Here is a 19,524-nt window from a genome sequence, read left to right on the forward strand (position 1 = left end):
ACTAAAAATGGCACTACCATATGACCCAGTAATCCCACTACTGGGCATATACCCTGAGAAAACCATAATCCAAAAAGAAACATGTACCATAATGTTCATTCCAGCACTATTTACAATAGGCAGGACTTGGAAGCAACCTATATGCCCACCAATAGAAAAATGGATAAAGAAAATGTGCCACATATATACAGTGGAATATTACTCAGCAATAAAAAAAGAATGAAATTGAGCTATATATAATAAGGTGGATAGACCTAGAGTCTGTCATACAGAGTGAAGTAAGCCAGAAAGAGAACAACACATATTGTATGCTAACATATATATGGAATCTAAAAAATGTTACTGATGAACCCAGTGACAGGGCAAGAATAAAGATGCAGGTATAGAAAATTGGCTTGAGGACATGGGGTTGTGGGAAAGGCAAAGGGGAAGCTGGGATGAAGTGAGAGAGTAGCATAGACATAGATACACTACCAACTGTAAAATAGATAGCTAGTGGAAAGTTGCTGTATAACAAAAGGAGATCATCTCAATGATGGGTGATGCCTTAGAGGGCCAAGACAGGGATAGTGGCAGGGAGTCACCAGAGGGAGGGGACATGGGGATATATGTATAAATACAGCTGATTCACTTTGATGTACCTCAAAACCTGGTACAGGAGTGTAAAGAAATTATATTCTAATAAAGAGCTTAAAATTAAAAAAAAAATTAAAAAAAAGAGTAACACAGGAAAAATATATGGTGCTATAACAATTCCCTTTCCCAAAAATATAGTCCACAATTGCTGTTATACAACAAAATCTTTCTTTTTATTATTATTTTAATAGAGTTTTCAGATAGTACCTTCACCCTGAAAACTTTTAGTTTATCATCTGTGTTGTAGACCATGTGCAATAGTTTATTAAAATCATCTATGTTTAACCTAAATCACTAGAGACATATACCCATTCTTTCATTTCTATGGATTTAGATGCCCTTGAAGAAAACAATGTATCACAACAGAAATACTTCTCATTTTTTTGCTTGCTGTTTCAATGATTATAAGTGGGCACTTAGTATGAAGTAAAATGACTTATACTTGGTCTTTTTTCAATAGATTTATTTGCAAAGATATCTTTAGCATTCTATTGGCTTCTAATGAGCCAATGAACAATGAAATTGTGAAATACTCATACTAAAAATTGAATAATTACTGATGAATTCAACTTGTGATATAAAATTTTTTCTAAGTGTAACTTAAAAGAGCTAACAATTTACATTTTCCTCCACCAATTCATGCTGTTTTAAAGAAAGAGGAACGTGTAAATTATTTTACACAATATTGTATTTAGAACTGTGAAGTACCTCTTGGTATTTTCAATTCTTTAGCATTATTTAGATACATTTACAATGTCATATGTTTAGAAATTTTTAGAACTAAATTCCAAATGCATATTTGCTTGACCCCAAATCAGAGCTTCTAACAATTGTTTCCTAATTTATAACCTCTTCAAAGGGAACCTTTGTTTTTAGCTACAGCTGATTCTACTTAAGGCTTTTAATGTAATTAGTATGATTTTTAATCACTATGTTAAAATGATTCCTGGAGAATAAAGAGGTCAACATTTTGACATTTCATATCAAAGTTTACTATATCAGCTGAAATGAGGACATGGAGACAGACAGACAGAAATATTTATTCATTGCACTGTAACCACTCACATAACTACCACATAGCTAAAACAGTATATACTGTCAGCATTTCAGAAGCGCCCCTCACGTTACTAATAACTGCTCTCTCTAGAACCCTGGGTTGTCCTTGCTTTTCTTAATAGTTTTAAAACCAAGCAGACAACCAAGCTAAACATTTATATTAGTTTCGACCATTTATAATACTTATACAGATGGAATTGTACAATTTACATTATTCTGCATCTGACTTTTTCCATTCAACATTACATTTGTGAAATTCATCCATATCATCGCATATGGCTGAAAAATTGTAAATTTTTGCTTATTTACAATGTGGCACTGTGTAGATTATCAAATATTTTATTGCTATCTATATATGTAGTTTTTATGAGAGTTTTTCAACGCAGATCATTTTTGTTTTCAATTGATTAGTCTAATTCATTCTTTTTTTATTTTTTTGATTCCTGGTGTATTTGGACTGATTCCTGTTGTTCCATTCTGTGTTTTATGTTTACTATGATTTCTCTTTGCTTTTATTCCAACTTTTCTTTCCTCATTTCCTTTCCATTTTTTAAATTAATTTTTATTGGAGTATAGTTGCTTTACAATGTTGTGTTAGTTTCTGCTGTAGAACAAAGTGAATCAGCTATATGTATACATATATCTCAGCTTTTTTTTTGGATTTGCTTTCCATTTAGGTCACTGCAGAGCATTGAGTAGAGATCCCTGTGCTATACAATAGGTTCTCATTAGTTATCTATTTTACACATAGTAGTGTATATATGTCAATCTCAGTCTCCTAATTCATCCCATTCCCCACGCCCCCTTGGTAGCTATATGTTTGTTATCTATATCTGTGTCTCTATTTCTGCTTTGCAAATATGATCATCTGTGTCATTTTTCAAGATTCCACATATAAACAGCATTATATAATATTTGTTTTTTCTCTTTCTGACTTAATTTACTCTGTATGACAGTCTCTAGATTCATCCACATCTCTGCAAATAGCACAATTTCATTCCTTTTTATGGTTGAGTAATATTCCATTGTATAACTGTATCACATCTTATTTATCCATTAATCTGCTGATGGGCATTTAGGTTGTGTTCATGTCCTGACTATTGTATATAGTGATGCAATGAACATTGGGGTGCATGTATCTTTTTGAATTATGGTTTTCTAAGGGCATATGCCCAGTAGTGGGAATGCTGGATTATATGGTAGTTCTATTTTTAGTTTTTTTAAGGAACCTCCATACTGTTCTCCATAGTGACTGTACCAGTTTACATTCCCACCAACAGGGTAAAAGGGTTCCCTTTTCTGTACACCTTCTCCAGCATTTATTGTTTGTAGAGGTTTTGATGATGGCCATTCAGACTGGTGTGAGGTGACACCTAATTGTAATTTTGATTTGCATTTCTCTAACAATTAGTGATGTTGAACAAATTTTCAAGTGTTTTTGTTGGCCATCTGTGTGTCTTCTTTAAAGTAATGTCTGTTTAGTTCTTCTATCCATTTTTTGATTGGGTTGTTTGTTTTTTTTGATGTTGAGCTCCATGAGCTCTTTGTATATTTTGGAGATTAGTCCCTTTTCATTTGCCTTGTTTGCAAATATTTTCTCCATTTCAGAGGGTTGCTTTTCATCTTGGTTATGATTTCCTTTGCTGTGCAAAATATTTTTAGTTTAATTAGGTACCATTTGTTAATGTTTTGTTTTTATTTTCATTACTGTAGGAGGTAGGCCAAAAAAGATCTTGCTGCAATTTATGTCAGAGTGCCCTGCCTATGTTTTCCTATCAGTTTCCAGTCTTACATTTAGGTTTTTATTCCATTTTAAGTTTTATTGTTGTGTATGGTGTTAGGGAATGTTCCAATTTCATTGTTTTACATGTAGCTGTCCAGTTTTCCCAGTACCACTTATTAAAGAGGCTATCCTTTCTCCATTGTATATTTTCTTGCCTCCGTTTTCATACATTAGATGACCATAGGCATGTGGGTTAATCTCTGGGCTTTCTATCCTGTTCCATTGATCTGTATTTCTGTTTTTGTGCCAGCACCATATTGTCTTACTGTAGCTTTATAGTATAGTCTGAAGTCAGGGAGCCTGATTCCTCCAGCTCTGTTTTTCTTTCACAAGATTGCTTTGGCTATTTGTGTTCTTTTATGCCTCTATATAAATTTTAAAAATTTTGTTCTAATTCTGTGAAAAATGCCAGTGGTAATTTGATAGGGATTGCATTAAATGTGTAGATTGCTTTGGGTAATTTGGTCATTTTGACAATGTTGATCTTTCCAATCCAAAAACATTGTATATCTCTCCATCTGTTTGTGACATCTTTGATTTTTTTTTCATCAGTATCTTATAGTTTTCTTAGTAAAGGTCTTTAGCCTCCTTAGGTAGGCGTATTTGCACATAGTTTATTCTATTTGTTGCAATAGTAAATGAGATTGTTTTCTTAATTTCTCTTTCTGATTTTTTGTTGTTAGTGTATAGGAATGCAAGAGATTTCTGTGTATTTATTTTGTATCCTTCAACTTTACCAAATTCATTGATTAGGTGTAACAGTTTAGTATCATGTAACCTGCAAACAGTGACAGTTTTACTTTTTCTTTTCCAATTTGGATTCTTTTTATTTTTCTTCACTGATTGCCTTGGCTAGGACTGCCAAATCTATGTTGAATTATAGTGGTGAGAGTGGACATCCTTGTCTTGTTCCTGATTGTAGAGGAAATGCTTTCAGTTTTTCACAATTGAGAATGATGTTTGCTGTGGGCTTGCTGTATACAGCCTTTATTATGTTGAGGTAGCTTCCCTCTAAGCCCACCTTCTGGAGAGTTTTTATTGTAAATTGGTGTTTAATTTTGTCAAGAGGCTTTTCTGCATCTATTGAGATGATCATATGGTTTTTATTCTTCAATTTGTTAATACAATGTATCACATTGTGTGAGTTGCCTATATTGAAGAATACTTGCATCCCTGGGAAGAATCCCACTTGTTCATGGTTGATCCTTTTAACGTGTTGTTGGATTCACTTTGCTAGTATTTTTCTTTAGGGGTTTGTGTCTATGCTCATCAGTGATATAGGCCTGGAATATTATTATTATTATTATTATTATTATTATTATTATTATTATTATTATTATTATTATTATTGTGGTATCTTTGGCTTTGGTATCATGGTGATGGTGGTCTTGTAGAATAAGTTTGGGAGTGTTCCTTTCTCTGCACTTTTTTGCAAGAGTTTGAGAAAGATGGATGTTAACTCATCTCTAAATGTTTGATAGAATTCACCTGTGAAGCCATCTGCTCATGGACTTTTGTTTGTTGGAAGATTTTTAATCACATTTTCAATTTTGTTACTTGTGATTGGTCTGTTAATATTTTCTATTTCTTCTTGATTCAGTCTTAGAAGGTTATACCTCTGTAAGAATTTGTCCATTTCTTACAGGTTGTCCATTTTATTGGTGTATGGTTACTTCTAATAATCTTTTGTGATTCTTTGTGTTTCTGTGATGTCCATTGTATCTTCTATTTCATTTCTAATTTTAATGATTTTAGTCCTCTCCCTTTTTTTCTTGATGGTTCTGCCTAAAGGTTTATCAATTTTATCTTTTCAAGGAACCAGCTTTTAATTTCATTGATCTTTGCCTTTGTTTTCTTCATTTCCATTTCATTTATTTCTGCTGTGATTTTTATGATTTCTTTCCTTCTACTAACTTTGGGTTTTGTTTGTTCTGCTTTCTCTAGTTGCTTTATGTGTAAGGTTATGTTGTTTATTTGTGATTTTTTTGTCTCATGAAGTAAGATTGTATTGCTATAAATTTGCCTTTTAGAACTGCTTTTCCTGTATCCCATAGGTTTTGGATCTTCATGTTTTCATTGTCTTATGTCTTTAGATACTTTTTGATTTCTTATTTGGTTTCTTCAGTTATCCATTGATGATTTGTAGCATATTGTTTACCCTCCATGTGTTTGTGTTTTTTATAGTTTTTTTTCCCTGTAATTGATTTCTAACTTCATAGTGTTGTGGTCAGAAAAGGTGTTTGATATGATTTCAACTTTCTTACATTTACTGAGGCTTAATTTGTGGCCTGAGATGTGATCTCTCCTGAACAATGTTCCATGTGCATTTGAGAATAAAGTGCATTCTGCTGTTTCTGGATGGAATTTCCTATAAATATCAATTAAGTCTATCATGTTTAATGTGTCATTTACAGCTTGTTCTTCCTGATTAATTTTCTTTCTTGATGATCTGTCTATTGGTGTATGTGGGGTGTTAAAGTTCCCCACAATTATTGTGTTACTGTCAGTTTCCCCTTTTATGGATGTTAGCATTTGTCTTATGTATTGAGGTGCTCCTATGTTGGGTGCATAAATACTTACAATTGTTATATCTTCTTCTTAGATGGATCCATTGCTCATTATTTAGTGTCCTTCCTTTTCTTTTGTAACAATCTTTATTTTAAAGTCTATTTCATCTGATATGAGCATTGCAACTCCAGCTTTCTTTCTATTTTCATTTGTATGGGATATCTTTTTTCATCCCCTCACTTTCAGTGTGTATGTTTTCCTAGAACTGAGGTGGGTCTCTCATAGACAGCATATATTCAGGTCTCATTTTTGTATCCATTCAGCCAGGCTGTGTCTTTTGGTTGGAGCATTTAACATATTTACTTAATTATTGATATATATGTTCCTCTTTGCATTTACTTAATTGTTTTTGGTTTGTTTTTGTAGATCTTTTTTTCTCTTATGTTTCCCACCTAGAGAAGTACCTTTAACATTTGTTGTAAACCTGGTTTGTTGGTGCTGAATTCTCTTAGCTTTTGCTTGTCTGTAAAGCTTTTGATTTCTTCATCAAATCTGAATGAGATTCTTGTTGGGTAGAGTAATATTGGTTGTAGGTTTCTCCTTTTCATCACCTTAACTATATCATGCCACTCCTTTCTGGCTGCAGAGTTTCTGCTGAAAAAATCAGGTGATAACCTTAAGGGGATTCCCTTGTATATTGGTTGTTGCTTTTCCCTTGCAGCTTTTAGCATTTTTCTTTGTGTTAAAGTTTTTAGTTTCATTATTATTTGTCTAAGCATGTTTCTCTGTAGGTTTATCCTGTATGTGACTCTCTGCACTTCCTGTACTTGATTGAGGATTTCCTTTACCATGTTATGGATGTTTTTGACTATAATCTCTTCAAATATTTTCTCAGACCCTTTGTCTTTCTCTTCTTCTTCTTCTTCTTGGACCCCTATAATTTGAATATTGTTGCATTTAATGTTGTCCCAGATGTCTCTGAGACTGCCCTCAATTCTTTTCATTCTCTTTTTCTTTATTCTGCTTTGTGGCAATTATTCCCACCATTCTACCTTCTAGCTCACTTATCCATTCTTCTTTTTTTGCTGTTGATTCCTTCTAGAGTACTTTTAATTTCAGTTATTGTTTTTCATCATTTTTTTCCCCTTAGTTTCTCTAAGTCCTTGTTAAACATTTCTTGTATTTTATCCATCATATTTCTGAGAGTTTGGATCACCTTTACTATCATTATTCTGAATTCTTTTTCAGGTAGATTGCCTATTTCCTCTTCATTTATTTGGTCTTGTGGTTTTTTCCTTGTTCCTTTGTTATGGTCTCCTTTCCATGGGCTGCATGGTCATAGTTTCACTTGCTTCTTGTGTCTGTCCCCTGGTTGGTGAGGTTGGTTCAGGGGCTTATGTTGGCTTTCTGGTGGGAGGGACTGGTGACTGTGCTCTGTTGGGTGGAGCTGAGTCTTGTCCCTCTGATGGGCAGGACCATATCAGGGTGTGTGTTTTGGGCCATCTATGAGTTTAATACAACTTTAGGTAGCCTGTCTGCTGATTGGTGGCCCTGTGTTCCTGTCATGCTGGTTGTTTGGCATTGGAATCTGCAGGAAATTGTGTGGAGCTGGATCATGGTGTCAAGTTGGATACCTCCAGAAGTGCTTAAGCTGATTAAGTTCCCTGGGAGTTTGCTGGTGGTCTAGACTCTTAGACTCGGTTGTCCCACCCTAGAGACTCAGGCCCAATCCCTCACTGGGGAATCAACACGCTGCAAGCCACGTGGTATGGGAAAATTTTTTAAAAAAAGGAAAACAAACAGAGAAACAAAACCCAAGACAATTGATAAAAGTGAAAATGTACAAACAAAAACAAAGAAATAAACAAACAAAAAATAAAAAAGAAAAACAAAAACAAGCTAACATCCTAACAAACGAATGGAAAAATGAAAACAAACAATGAAAGCAAAACTAACAACAAAAAACAAAACAAAACAAAACAAAACAAAATAAAAACTGAAAGGAAACTAAGAGAAAAGCAAAGGAAACAAAACCAACAAAAACAAGCAAAAAAGATAAAAACAAAACAAATAACAAGAACAACAACAAAAAACCCAGAAAACAACCAAAAAGTAAAGTAAAAATAGTAAAATAAAAAATATATTAAAATTTAAAAAAATAAAAGAAAACATAAATTTAAAAAATAAAAAATAATAAAACAGCAACAAAATAAAATGAAACAAAATAATAATAATAATAATAATATTTTCCTGGATCCTCAGCTGTCAGTGCCTTGTCCCAACTGTGAGCCACAGCCAATCCCCACCTCACCAGGAGGCCCTCCAATACCTCCAGGTTGGTCTCTGAACCTGCTGTGGGTACTCAGGGCAGAGGGCAGCTCAGACTCTGACCTGGCCCAAATCCCACACGTACTTGCCCCCAAAGTCCACAGCTGCATGAGCTAGACCAGTCTCAGTTGTGGGAACACTTGTCATCCATTCAGATATTCCACAGATGCAGGGTTTTCCAAGTCAATTGCACAGATTGAATCCGTGGTTTGTGCAGCTGCATGGAGAAATTTTCATTCTTCTTCCTCATTCACACAGCCTCTATGCCTCAGCCTTGATTTTGCCCCCCAGCCCCCACCGCATGTGGAACAGCCTCAGGCATCTGTTCCTTGCCCAGGCAAAAGGGGACAAAAGCAGAGGCTGATTGGGACACTCTTACTAGCTCAGGCTGGGGAGAGATAAGGTGGCCACAACTGGGATGTGTGTGAAGTGCCTGCAGCAGCAGAGGTTGGCAAGAATTTGCAGCAGATTGGGGTGCACTTACTCTGGTGGGTGTCTGTCCTAGTGCTCACAGAGGCAGGGGCTGGAGTGTTGGGAGAGAGTTTGGGATGGTGGCCCCACCCATTGTGCACCAACACAACAATGGTGCCTCATTTTCAAGGTAGACCACGCTTCCTCTAGGAGCATTCCCAGACATGGAGCCCTTCACTCCCATCCCTCAGGTTGTCTCTGCAGCCAATAGTGCTCTTCTCCCCAGATCTGCTTTCCTAACCCCATGCTTTAACACTCAGACTCCTCCAGCACTGGTGGATTCCTGTCTCAGGCTGGGGCACCCAGGGCTGATTCCTAAGGAGGCTTTGGCATGGGCAGCATGTGTGGGTCCACTGAGGCCTTTGCAGCCAAAGGAGGCTTTGGTGGTGGCAGCCCCCAGGACCTTGGAGCCTGCTCAAGTGGAGGAGGCCTTGCTTGAGGGGCAGGTGAGCCTGATAATATAGATTCCCCTCCCAGTGCCTGTGGAGGCAGGGCCAGTGGATGGGGATGGGGAAGGGGGGGGTCCAATGTCCTTCCCTTTTTAATGCACTGATTGATAGTCTATTTCTTGGCCAAGTTAGAGGATTATGTATTATATTTTAAAAATGTTTTGTTTGTTTTTTAATTATATTTAAATATTTGGGGCAGAAGTTAAAATCTCTGTTTTAAAATGAAAGTCTCCAGAGTGATCTTTTGAGACTTCAAACTTGATCATATCTTCACATATATTCACAAAACACAAATACATATGTACATAAACACACATACACATCATTCTTTCTGCTTACAGATCTTTAATGAGTGTCTTTGTTTGGACTGCTAAAACAGACTACCACAGACTAGGTGGTTTTAAAGAACAAAACTTTATTTCTCACACTTCTGGAGGCTGGAAGTCTGCATCAGGGTTCCAGCATGGTTGGTTTCTTGGTACATGGCCTCATCTTGGTTTAGAGATGAACTATTTTTTCTTTTCATTTTTTTTTTCTGCTTTGTCCTCACACCATGGAAAAAGAGCTAGGTAGCTCCTTGGCCCCTCCTTATAAAGGTAATAATCCCATTTATAAGCGTGCCACCTCATGACTAAATTTTCTCCCCAAAGCCTTACCTCTAAATATCATTGCATTGAGGTTAGAATTTCAATATATAAATTTAAGGGTGAGGCACATTCAGTTCATTGCCTTGACTTTCCTTAGAATTTAGGAGAAAAAATTCATATATCTTGCTAAACTGTACATGGGTTGGTCTTTTTCAACCTTTTAAATCTCATCAGGCTCCAGTCTGTCCCCTTTTCTCTCTGCCAATAAGCAATAGTGTCTTTTGTTTTGTACTAAATCAATGCCTTTCATTGTCCACAGTGCTCCTTTACAAAGTGATCAATGAGTTTAAATTTATTCTTATGCCTTGAAGCTCCACCTCTATTCCTAACCTAATGTTGTCTGTTTTGCTTAGTTAATGTCTATTCTTGCTTCAGAACTCATCACAAGTGTTTCCTCATCAAGGAGAATCTCCCCAACACTCCCATTGCCCAGGAGTCACCATGCCTTCATGAATGCGGCTATTTTCATGATCATCTTTGCTTTTGAAATCCCAGATTCTTGCCCAGCAATGCAACTTTGAAGAAACTAAATTTGTATTCATTGAATGGACTCAGATATTTTAATTTTACTCCTCAAGAGAAGCGTAATGACTCAATTATGGCAGCATTTTGTATCTAGAGCAGATGAATCTTGAAGAAATCAGAAAAGACTCAGTTATGAAAGATATTCATAACAGAGGACCTCAAACCCCTTTTCAAAGTCAGTTTACCTTTTTCTTTATTCATCCACAATTTTAATACAATTATTTATCTAGTTTCTAAGTCTATAGCATTACATAATTCAAATTTCAGTGGAATCAAAGATCATACAAGTGGTCACTATTACCACAGTAAGAGTTTCAAATGGAAGAGAGAATGAGTCATAAAAGTCCAATGATTTGGGGTCTATATTATGCAGAAGAAAACATCTATGTTATAAGGATGTTTTGGAAAGTTTGGAAGTATAAGAAAAATATCCCTGCTCTCTTGGCCCCAGAAGATCCCATGTTTTTCTGCTAAAGTTGTACTTTCCTTTTCTGAGCTCATCTACAAATACTAGGCAGAATACATTTTGTCAGTGACAATGAAAGGTCAATATTCTCCCTGCTGGGAATTAGAAACTACAAGAGCAGTAATTCTTAGTTCTGGTCCCTGACACTATAATATCACTAAATATCACTAAAGAAAGTAAAAATGAATAATAAATATTTATATTCACAGCACATATACACACTATCTAACTAGCTATCTCATAACATATTGAATTTGTTTTAAAAACAAACAATTGTTGATCATAAAATAGTGTAACAGTTTGTAAACAAAAGCACCAGATCCAGGTATTTAAATAAGATTGTTCCCTTCAGAGGCATCACTTTGAATAGCCATAATTTCAGTGATGTTATAAGCTTTGAAAACATGACTATTATGTATTGAACATACATGCATACACAGGAAATGTTCAATCTTAAAATATTTGACTTCTGGAAAAAGGATATGATTAGGTGATTGATTTGGAGAAATGTATTTGGTACACAAAATAATGTGTACTAATGCTTTTTTCCCCTTCTTTGTATGCAATCAGCTGACTTTGGAGCTAATGTGATAGAGTTCCTAAAATATTTATAAAGTCAAAGTATGGTAATATATGTAGCATCTTCATGTGATGATTTTTTTCTTTCAGAATTTTTTGTTTTTAGCAGGTCACTTAACCTTTTGGGACCAGAGTTTTTTCAAATATAAAATGTGGTTAATATCTGTCTTTTTAAAATATGGGGTTATGATGCAGACTGATTCAGATAATGCATGTGACTAACTATATAGACTATCAAAAGTCCTGCTTTAAAAATTACTTTCTTCTCTATAATCATATTAGGTAAATATATGCTAACTTTTATTTATATACACACTAATACATAATAAATATGTTTAGCTACATTATCCTTGGGGGATAGAGTATAAAAGTAATAGCAACAAAATAAGTGGGGATGACACTCAACAATCAGGAATGGGAAGAATAGAGACACTACCATTTTTATTACCATGGGTTTAAATGAAATCTGAAAATTTATTATTTTCCTTAGGTGCTCAGAGGTATAATATACAAATCTCTCAGTGTAAATGATTTCTACTATATTTTAAACAAGACAGCTCTTTGTACATCAATTTAAGTTTAGAATGCAGCTCTGAAGAGGTCACATATAGATATTACTTTTCCCATTTGAAAAACACTATGATTTTGATTTATTGAAGCAAAGAAAGAAAAAAAGAAAGAAAGAAAAACAGTATTTGAAGGTGATAAGGTATTTTTCCATTGCTTTGCAATCAAGTAAATTTTAAGCAAATACTCCTGACCTTTACACAATAATGCTCAGTCCATAGTAATTTGTATTTCTAGGTCACACCATATAAAAAATAGAAATGAGATGAGCACTGAAGAACCTTAAATTTTACCAATTGGTGTTGCTCACAGCTGAACTCTTCTTAATTCTCTTCTAGAGTGCGGACTGCGTTGAGCACAAGCCTAGGAAGCATAGGCAGTTACTCATTGGAGTTATGCGGAGATACCAAAATGCTCTTCTGACTCTAAATATCTTACCATTTATAACTTACAGGATCTTTGATTTAATATCAAAATATCAATGCCACTTATTAAAACACAAAAGCTTGGTTAAAAGGCACAGGTAACACTCTATGGAATACTACAAAGAAATGACATTTATAATAATTGTTATGGAATTTCAGAGAGTAAAACTGACCCCTTTGAGTTAGAGAAGTCTCAGAAAGTACTAGGGGCACATAAAACTGAAGCTGATCCCGAAATAACTCTAGGATTAGTAGAGGGAAAGGATTGTTTATGGGAGTGAATGAAGAATGAACAGAGTTAAAAGGATCAAATTCATATCAGCGGACTTTAATGTAAATTTCTTCAAGTAGGCCTAGGAATAGGTTATTATCAGGATTAAAAACTCCTATTTGCCTAACTAATTTCTCTGTTACTCTTCTTTACCTAAATATTCCTTAATCTATATTTGCTTGAGATATAACAAAACAAGAAGTAGGGAAACATTATGCAATTTATGCTAGAGATTACAGTTTTCCTGTTCCCCTGCTTCTTCTCTTGTGGGCTTCCATCCAGCATCCTGAGGGGCTGATATGTCTCTTGCTTTGTGTTGCACCTTGAATAGCATGGTTATCAGGAAGCTTTGGTTGCATTGTGAAACCCCTGTCTATCTCTCTAATCTCACACTGCATCCTCTACCATTCTACCCCGACCCTTATTCTGTAGTCAGCATCAACCTTTATTCTATGCCTTCAACACAACTGAGCTTGATTCTTATTCTAGGGCCTTTACCCAATAATTGTTTCATTTACCCAAACACTTTTCCACCTACTTACTTTGACTGAGTCCTTTTTGTTATTTAATTATCACCTTAAATATCTTCTATTTAGAATCTATCTCTGTCACACCATCTTTATAAATTTTTCTGCATAACACATCAATATCTGCTATTTGTCTATCATAGGAACAGAGACCTTGCTTTTCTGCCTCACTGCTGTGTCCCCAGCACCTAGAGTTATGTCTTGGGAATAGCTATTGTTCTCCCATCTTTCTCACCAAATTATGTAAACTTGAGAATGTGGAAAATTTCTAACCTCAGCACGATTACCTCTACATTTTGTTTTTCTGTTTTATCCCTGTAAAACTTAATCATGGCCTAGAGCTCTGGTACATGTGCATATGGGTGCATTTAAAAAGATTTAAAGTTTTTCAATTAAACTGGCAGTATACCCACAAATAGTACAGAACGAAGATGCCCAATGGCTGTTCTTTCTTTGTGAAACAGAAATACAATCTGGGACTTCCATTGGAAATGTAACCATTAAAGAAAACCCTTTTAATTTGATTTTAAAGTGTTTATAATTATTATTAACAACTCAAAAGTGAACAAAGTTGTTGCAGAGGAAAGTTGATAGTTTTTCCTTGTGGATTATGCATGATACAAAAAAATGTCAGATTGAAATGAGGTAAAAGGCAGAAACACAGAATTTAATTTCCATATTTTGGCTGAATGTTCAAGGAGTAAAAATTCACAAAGTTCAAGTGAGTTGTGAGAGTGAGAAAAAAGAATAAAATATGTTGGTAAGAAAACATAATAAAACTCTTCAATATCTACATTGTAAAGCCATTTTTGCATTAATTCTCTTTTGTTATAGGACTGAAGTCTAATTCATGTTTGATAGCAATAGTTCATCATGAGAATTTTCCTATAAACCTGCAGTGTTTTATTAAGAGACCAGGATGAAGGCTATGGAGTACAAGATCGGAGTGTGATAAATATTGAATATAGAATAGTTGAAAGAGTTTTTCTATGTAGTAAGGGGAAATACTTGCTGATACAAATTTGGCAATTAATTATGCTCACCAATGGAAACAGTTTCTAAATTGCAGTGGATGTCAGTGTTTTCTGGAACAGATAAGTAACCATAGTTTTTACTGTGTGCAGCCATTTTGGCAAAAGCTAGGAAAATTAATTGAGTCTGTTAGTGGAAATAAGGAAAACATGACAGAGTGAATGAGACTGGACACTCAAGGATGCTTATGAATCATGTGACTAATCTGAAAAGAAATGCATTATGCAAATCAGAGCTGAAAGTGACTTCCTGGTTTGGAGAGATATCAGCATGTGAAATTGTGTGCATTCTCAACACCGCATCAGGCTGGGTGGGGCATGTGTCAATGTCATGCTTTAATTGGAAAACAGCAATGGGTGGAACATGTTTTAGAATTAAACATAAATTTCCATAAGATTTAGTCTGGTTAAAATGGTATCCAATGATGCAGAAAAGCATTTCTGAAATCATCTTTAATAAAATCATGGAAATATTCAGGCTATTGGAAGAAGAATTGGGATACATTGTCAAATATTTCAGCTGCCTAATTTCTCTAAATTCCACCTATGACCAACTTTCTGTTGCTTGACACTTCTCTTTTTCTACTCCACTTGTACTGAATATGAAAACATTAAAAAAAAAAGTAAAAGCATTTTAACTCTTTAAGGAAGTCTGCTTCCTCCTATCCCTACAAAGATGGCATGAGAAAACACAAGAAAAACTCTTTAAGTACAAAATCCATTTGGGCCATTTTGTCTTAAATTATCCAGCCATTCAGTTAGTTAGATCAATTTACTGAAAAATATAGCTGATATCTACTTGCATTTATGTTTTTTTCTTTGAAAAAAGCAACAATATTACATTAAAAAATGTTAAATATTTATGATTGGGTAGTGTATATTCAACCAAAATCATTACCAGTTAGACATAGGGGATTGGAATGTCTTCGATGACATTTAGATAAATTTAAGATTCTTTACATTTGTATGGCTTGATTTGTGTCTAATTCATATTTGGAACAAACATCAAACATTTACAATTTTTACCACTTGAAAATAATTTGGAGTAGTGGGAATTTGGCACATTTCCTATTGATAAGGTAATGCTTTTTGTTGCTTTTTCATGTTTTCAACTTAATTTCTTATCTGATGCCCACATAACTTTAACAAAACAGACAATCTCTGCATTTTTTTAATCAATTAGGAAATTGATCTCCACAGAGTCTACAGATTCCTCAAATTTATACAGTGACAAAATAAGGTTTTCTGAATTCTTCATTTTGTGTATTTGCTGTAATTAAAAATATATTGATGATATTTGTTAAAAAGAATAAATTATTTATCAAGGTGACTTTTAAAAAATATTTTTTTTTCCTAGGACAGAAAGAGATTTATACAAAACTATTCAAATTTTTTCTCATAGCTCATGAAAAGAAAAGATTTGTTCAGAAGTTTAAATTGAATGGCATAATAAGACATTTCATAATGAAATAAATGGAATCACAACTTTAGTTCTTTTTTTTACTTTTACTTGAAGATAATGTAAAACATGGTACTGCTTAATGAATTATTATAAGAAAAACATCCCTGTTACCACCACCCATGAAAGAAGATTGAACCTTACCAATCACCCCAAAATTTCACCCATGCCCTCTCCACTCCAAGTAATTTCTATTGGCCTTTTATGAAATTACTTCCTAATTGTCTTTGTGATTTTATCATTCAACTCACTATAGTTAGCCTTGTCTTCCTTCTAAAATCCCCAAATATATGCTATGTATCTATATGCATATATAATTATGTATATAAGATTTTATATGTATAATAATTTACATATGTATACTAGCATGTGTATATATATATATATATATAGTGTGTATACATATATATACAGTCTATATATCTCCCCTCTATCACTTTGTTTCTAAGCAATTTATTGCTTTAAAAAGCATACAATTGTCCTCTAGTGTTATTCATTTTGTGGCTTATTGCATGTCTCCACTTTAAATTTTCTACAAATTTGTAATTGGATCTAAAGGTTTAATCAGATTCAGGTTTGATATTTTGTGGGAAGACAACTCATATGTGGTGTGCATCCTTGATCCAAAGGCACATAGTGTCTGGTTGCCTCTCTTTTATGCTGTTAACAGTGATTGGTACTGAATAATTAGATCCTTAACTCAGTAAGGTTTCCAAAATAGTGACTTCCAATTCTATAATTTTGACTTATTTTTTGGAATGTTCTCATAATGTGAAATATTCTGTCAAAACTATTTTGGTACCCAGTGATTTGGCTAGTACAAAAACAGCAAGAGATTTGCTTGAGACTTTTCCTTTACTACAACTATCAAAGTAGTGAGCTGATTTTCTAGCATCCTCCAAAAGTGACCAATTAGATTTTATATAATTATTATAAATTTAAACATATTTTATAGGCCGGCCATCATTGCCCTGTGATGTTAACATTGCACCATCTTTTACCAGTGGTAGTCTTCTTGACTCTCAAGTCCTGAAAGGCCTGTTGAAAGCTTTCTTTGGGTCATGGTGCCTATTTCCCACCTCAGTATACTGGATATACAGCCATTTCTTTTTTCTTTCTTTTTTTTTAAATTAATTAATTATTTATTTTGTTGGCTGTGTTGGGTCTTTTTTGCTGTGTGCGGGCTTTCTTTTAGTTGCAGTGAGTGGGGCTACTCTTCATTGTGGTGCATGGGCTCCTCATTTCCGTGACTTTTCTTGTTGCAGAGCATGGGCTCTAGGCACATGGGCTTCAGTAGTTGCAGCACATGGGCTCAATAGTTGTGGCTCACGGGCTCTAAAGAGCAGGCTCAATAGTTATGGTGCAGGGGCTTAGTTGTTCTGTGGTATGTGGGATCTTCCTGGAGCAGGGATCGAACCCATGTCCCCTGCATTGGCAGGCAGATTCTTAACCACTGAGACACCTAGGAAGCCCCAGCCATTTCTTTAAGAAGCCCTGGTTTATTTTAATGCAAAATGATTATTTAAGGCCACAAACTGTGTGCTGGGAAGAGTCATTGCTACTGGGTTATCAAAGTTTGTAGAGTTTTTCGGTGAACGGATTAAAAACAAAACTTTTACCTGCTGATCCCATTCTGTTAGCATTTTTTTTTTTTACAGTTGTACTGTATTCCTATTGTTAGAGCATATAGCTATTACATAAGTTGCCACACATACTCAATTCTACATATAAATATGATATAGAAATAAGGTTTATCACCATTTATTTCAATGTCTCTCCTGTTGTTTTAGTCATCTGAAATTATTTTCCCCAATATATTCTTAAGATAGGGTTTGTCAAAACAACAATCCTAAGTTTTTTCATATTGCCTTTACACTTGAAAGTCAGTTTTCAGAATATAAAATCCTTGGCCTACAGTTTCTTTTGTTAAGTACCTGCACTATATTACTCTATTTTTTTCTACTTCTTTTTGCCTGGATTCCCAATAACTTTTTGTTTTTCTAAGTCCAATGATTTGATGAGGTTTTGTCTTAGTGATGATGATTCTAGCTTGATTTCCTTAGGCACACAGTCTATTTTTTAATATGTAAATTCAATTCTTTTTTTTTTTTTTAATTTCAGAGAATCTTTGTGAACTGCAGTATGCTCCATATTTGTTCTCCTCTTTTGTTTTGCTCTCCTTTTTTGGAGACCACTATTATTAATATTCTGGAACATCTTCTCCTGTCTTACATGTTTGTAATTCTCTTGAGTCATTTTGATTTAAAATTTTCTTTTCCTTTAAGTTTTTCATTTGTTTGTTTGTTTTATCTTAAATGAATGTTAAGGCATTGCCTTTATTCACTCTGTATTCTATCAACTTTAACATCTATTTCTGACATGCGTTGTTCTTTCCTAAGTTCTATCATGTGGCTTCTGAGTTCTCCTAATTCTGACTTGTGTTACTTAATATCTGGTATTTTTTTCTTAATGCATTTTAACACATTCAAAATATTTGATAACTTTTCCAAATAGTGTGCTATATTTCCAGCATGATTTTCTTGTCTACAGGGATGTTATTTTCTCTTTATTTTTTTCTCACTTATATTTGTATAGAAACTGACTTCAATCCTGCTATAGTTTTTTCTTGAAATCAGTTTTCCTGAACTTTTAGAAAGAAGCAACATTTAAGATAGGTTTTTTTTTTTTTTTAATTTTGCAACTACAAAGCACAATTTTTTTCTGTTCAAGGCTTATTTTTTTTTGTTGTTGTTCTCTTTTGAGAGAACAAAGACAAGGCTTTTGTCTTTGTTATCTTCCCCAACTATTATCTAAAACTGTTTCCTTTGTTTCTATGAAGGCTGTCATGCTCAATACTTTCTCCCGAAAGTTTTATGTCTGAATAGAACTTGCTCATGGAAAACAGCTGCTTAGCTTTGCAAGCATTTGAGCGTCTACTCCAGCACTTTCACGATACAGAGGGTCCCTCTCCCTCCTTTGCTGTTGAACAATGCAAATCCTTCCCAGTTTCAGCTGTTGTTCTCCAGTTGACTTTCTGATCTTTTGAGTGAATACCAGTTGGTTGTACTGGAGTTCTCAGATCCATCAGACCTCCCTAGTGTTGCTTACTTATGTTTCTCCTGAACACGTGCTGACCCCATGTAGGACTTGTAACTTTCAGGAATATGTCTCTGGCCCACTCATACTTGGGGGTGTATAGAAAACTTTGGCATTTAGGTTGTGATTTTGCCCTGAGGATTTTTTTTTTTTTAATGAGGGACTTTAGGAGGATTCAAAACCTATGCTACTACCACCTTCCCAGAACCCAATTTTGACTTACTGAGAAATACAACACTGACTGTTTCATTGTATATCATTGCCACAAAGTTGAGCAATGCCATGCCAACATGGAACTAACATCAGAGTAATGGAGTGAACCCCTCATAATATAAAATGGGTGTGCATGTGTTATACTCTGAGTGTTTTCTCACTATCATTTCACTCAGACATATTATGTCTCAAAACATGGTCTAATCTCAGAGATGACAAAAATATTCATTGTAGATATTTAAAATATTCCTTTGTAATCAATTGCTTATATATATATTGTGTTGGCCAAAAAGTTTATTTGAGTTTTTCCATAAGATGCAACAAAATACCTGAATGAACTTTTTTTCAAACGAATAGAACTAGAAAGCAACAATACTTTGTTATTATTTATTATTAGACAATTTCACAGATTTTTGTAAAACAACTTTATAATAACTATTTAACTTGCAAATATCTCTGACATAATCAAATTTCATATTCTCAAGCT

The 19,524-nt window shown here is 34.4% G+C and overlaps 1 protein-coding gene across 1 annotated transcript in view; it reads left to right on the top strand.

Moving 5' to 3' along the window:
- RIT2 (Ras like without CAAX 2) overlaps nucleotides 1–19,524 on the top strand; it is a 601,483-nt gene that overhangs the window by 241,394 nt on the left and 340,565 nt on the right. The window contains 1 exon segment of the mRNA XM_057698203.1: nucleotides 4,073–4,087. Within this exon segment, the coding sequence (XP_057554186.1) occupies nucleotides 4,073–4,087 (15 nt within the window).

Source organism: Hippopotamus amphibius, chromosome 11, assembly GCF_030028045.1.
Source record: "Hippopotamus amphibius kiboko isolate mHipAmp2 chromosome 11, mHipAmp2.hap2, whole genome shotgun sequence".
Classification (NCBI taxonomy): Eukaryota; Metazoa; Chordata; class Mammalia; order Artiodactyla; family Hippopotamidae; genus Hippopotamus; species Hippopotamus amphibius.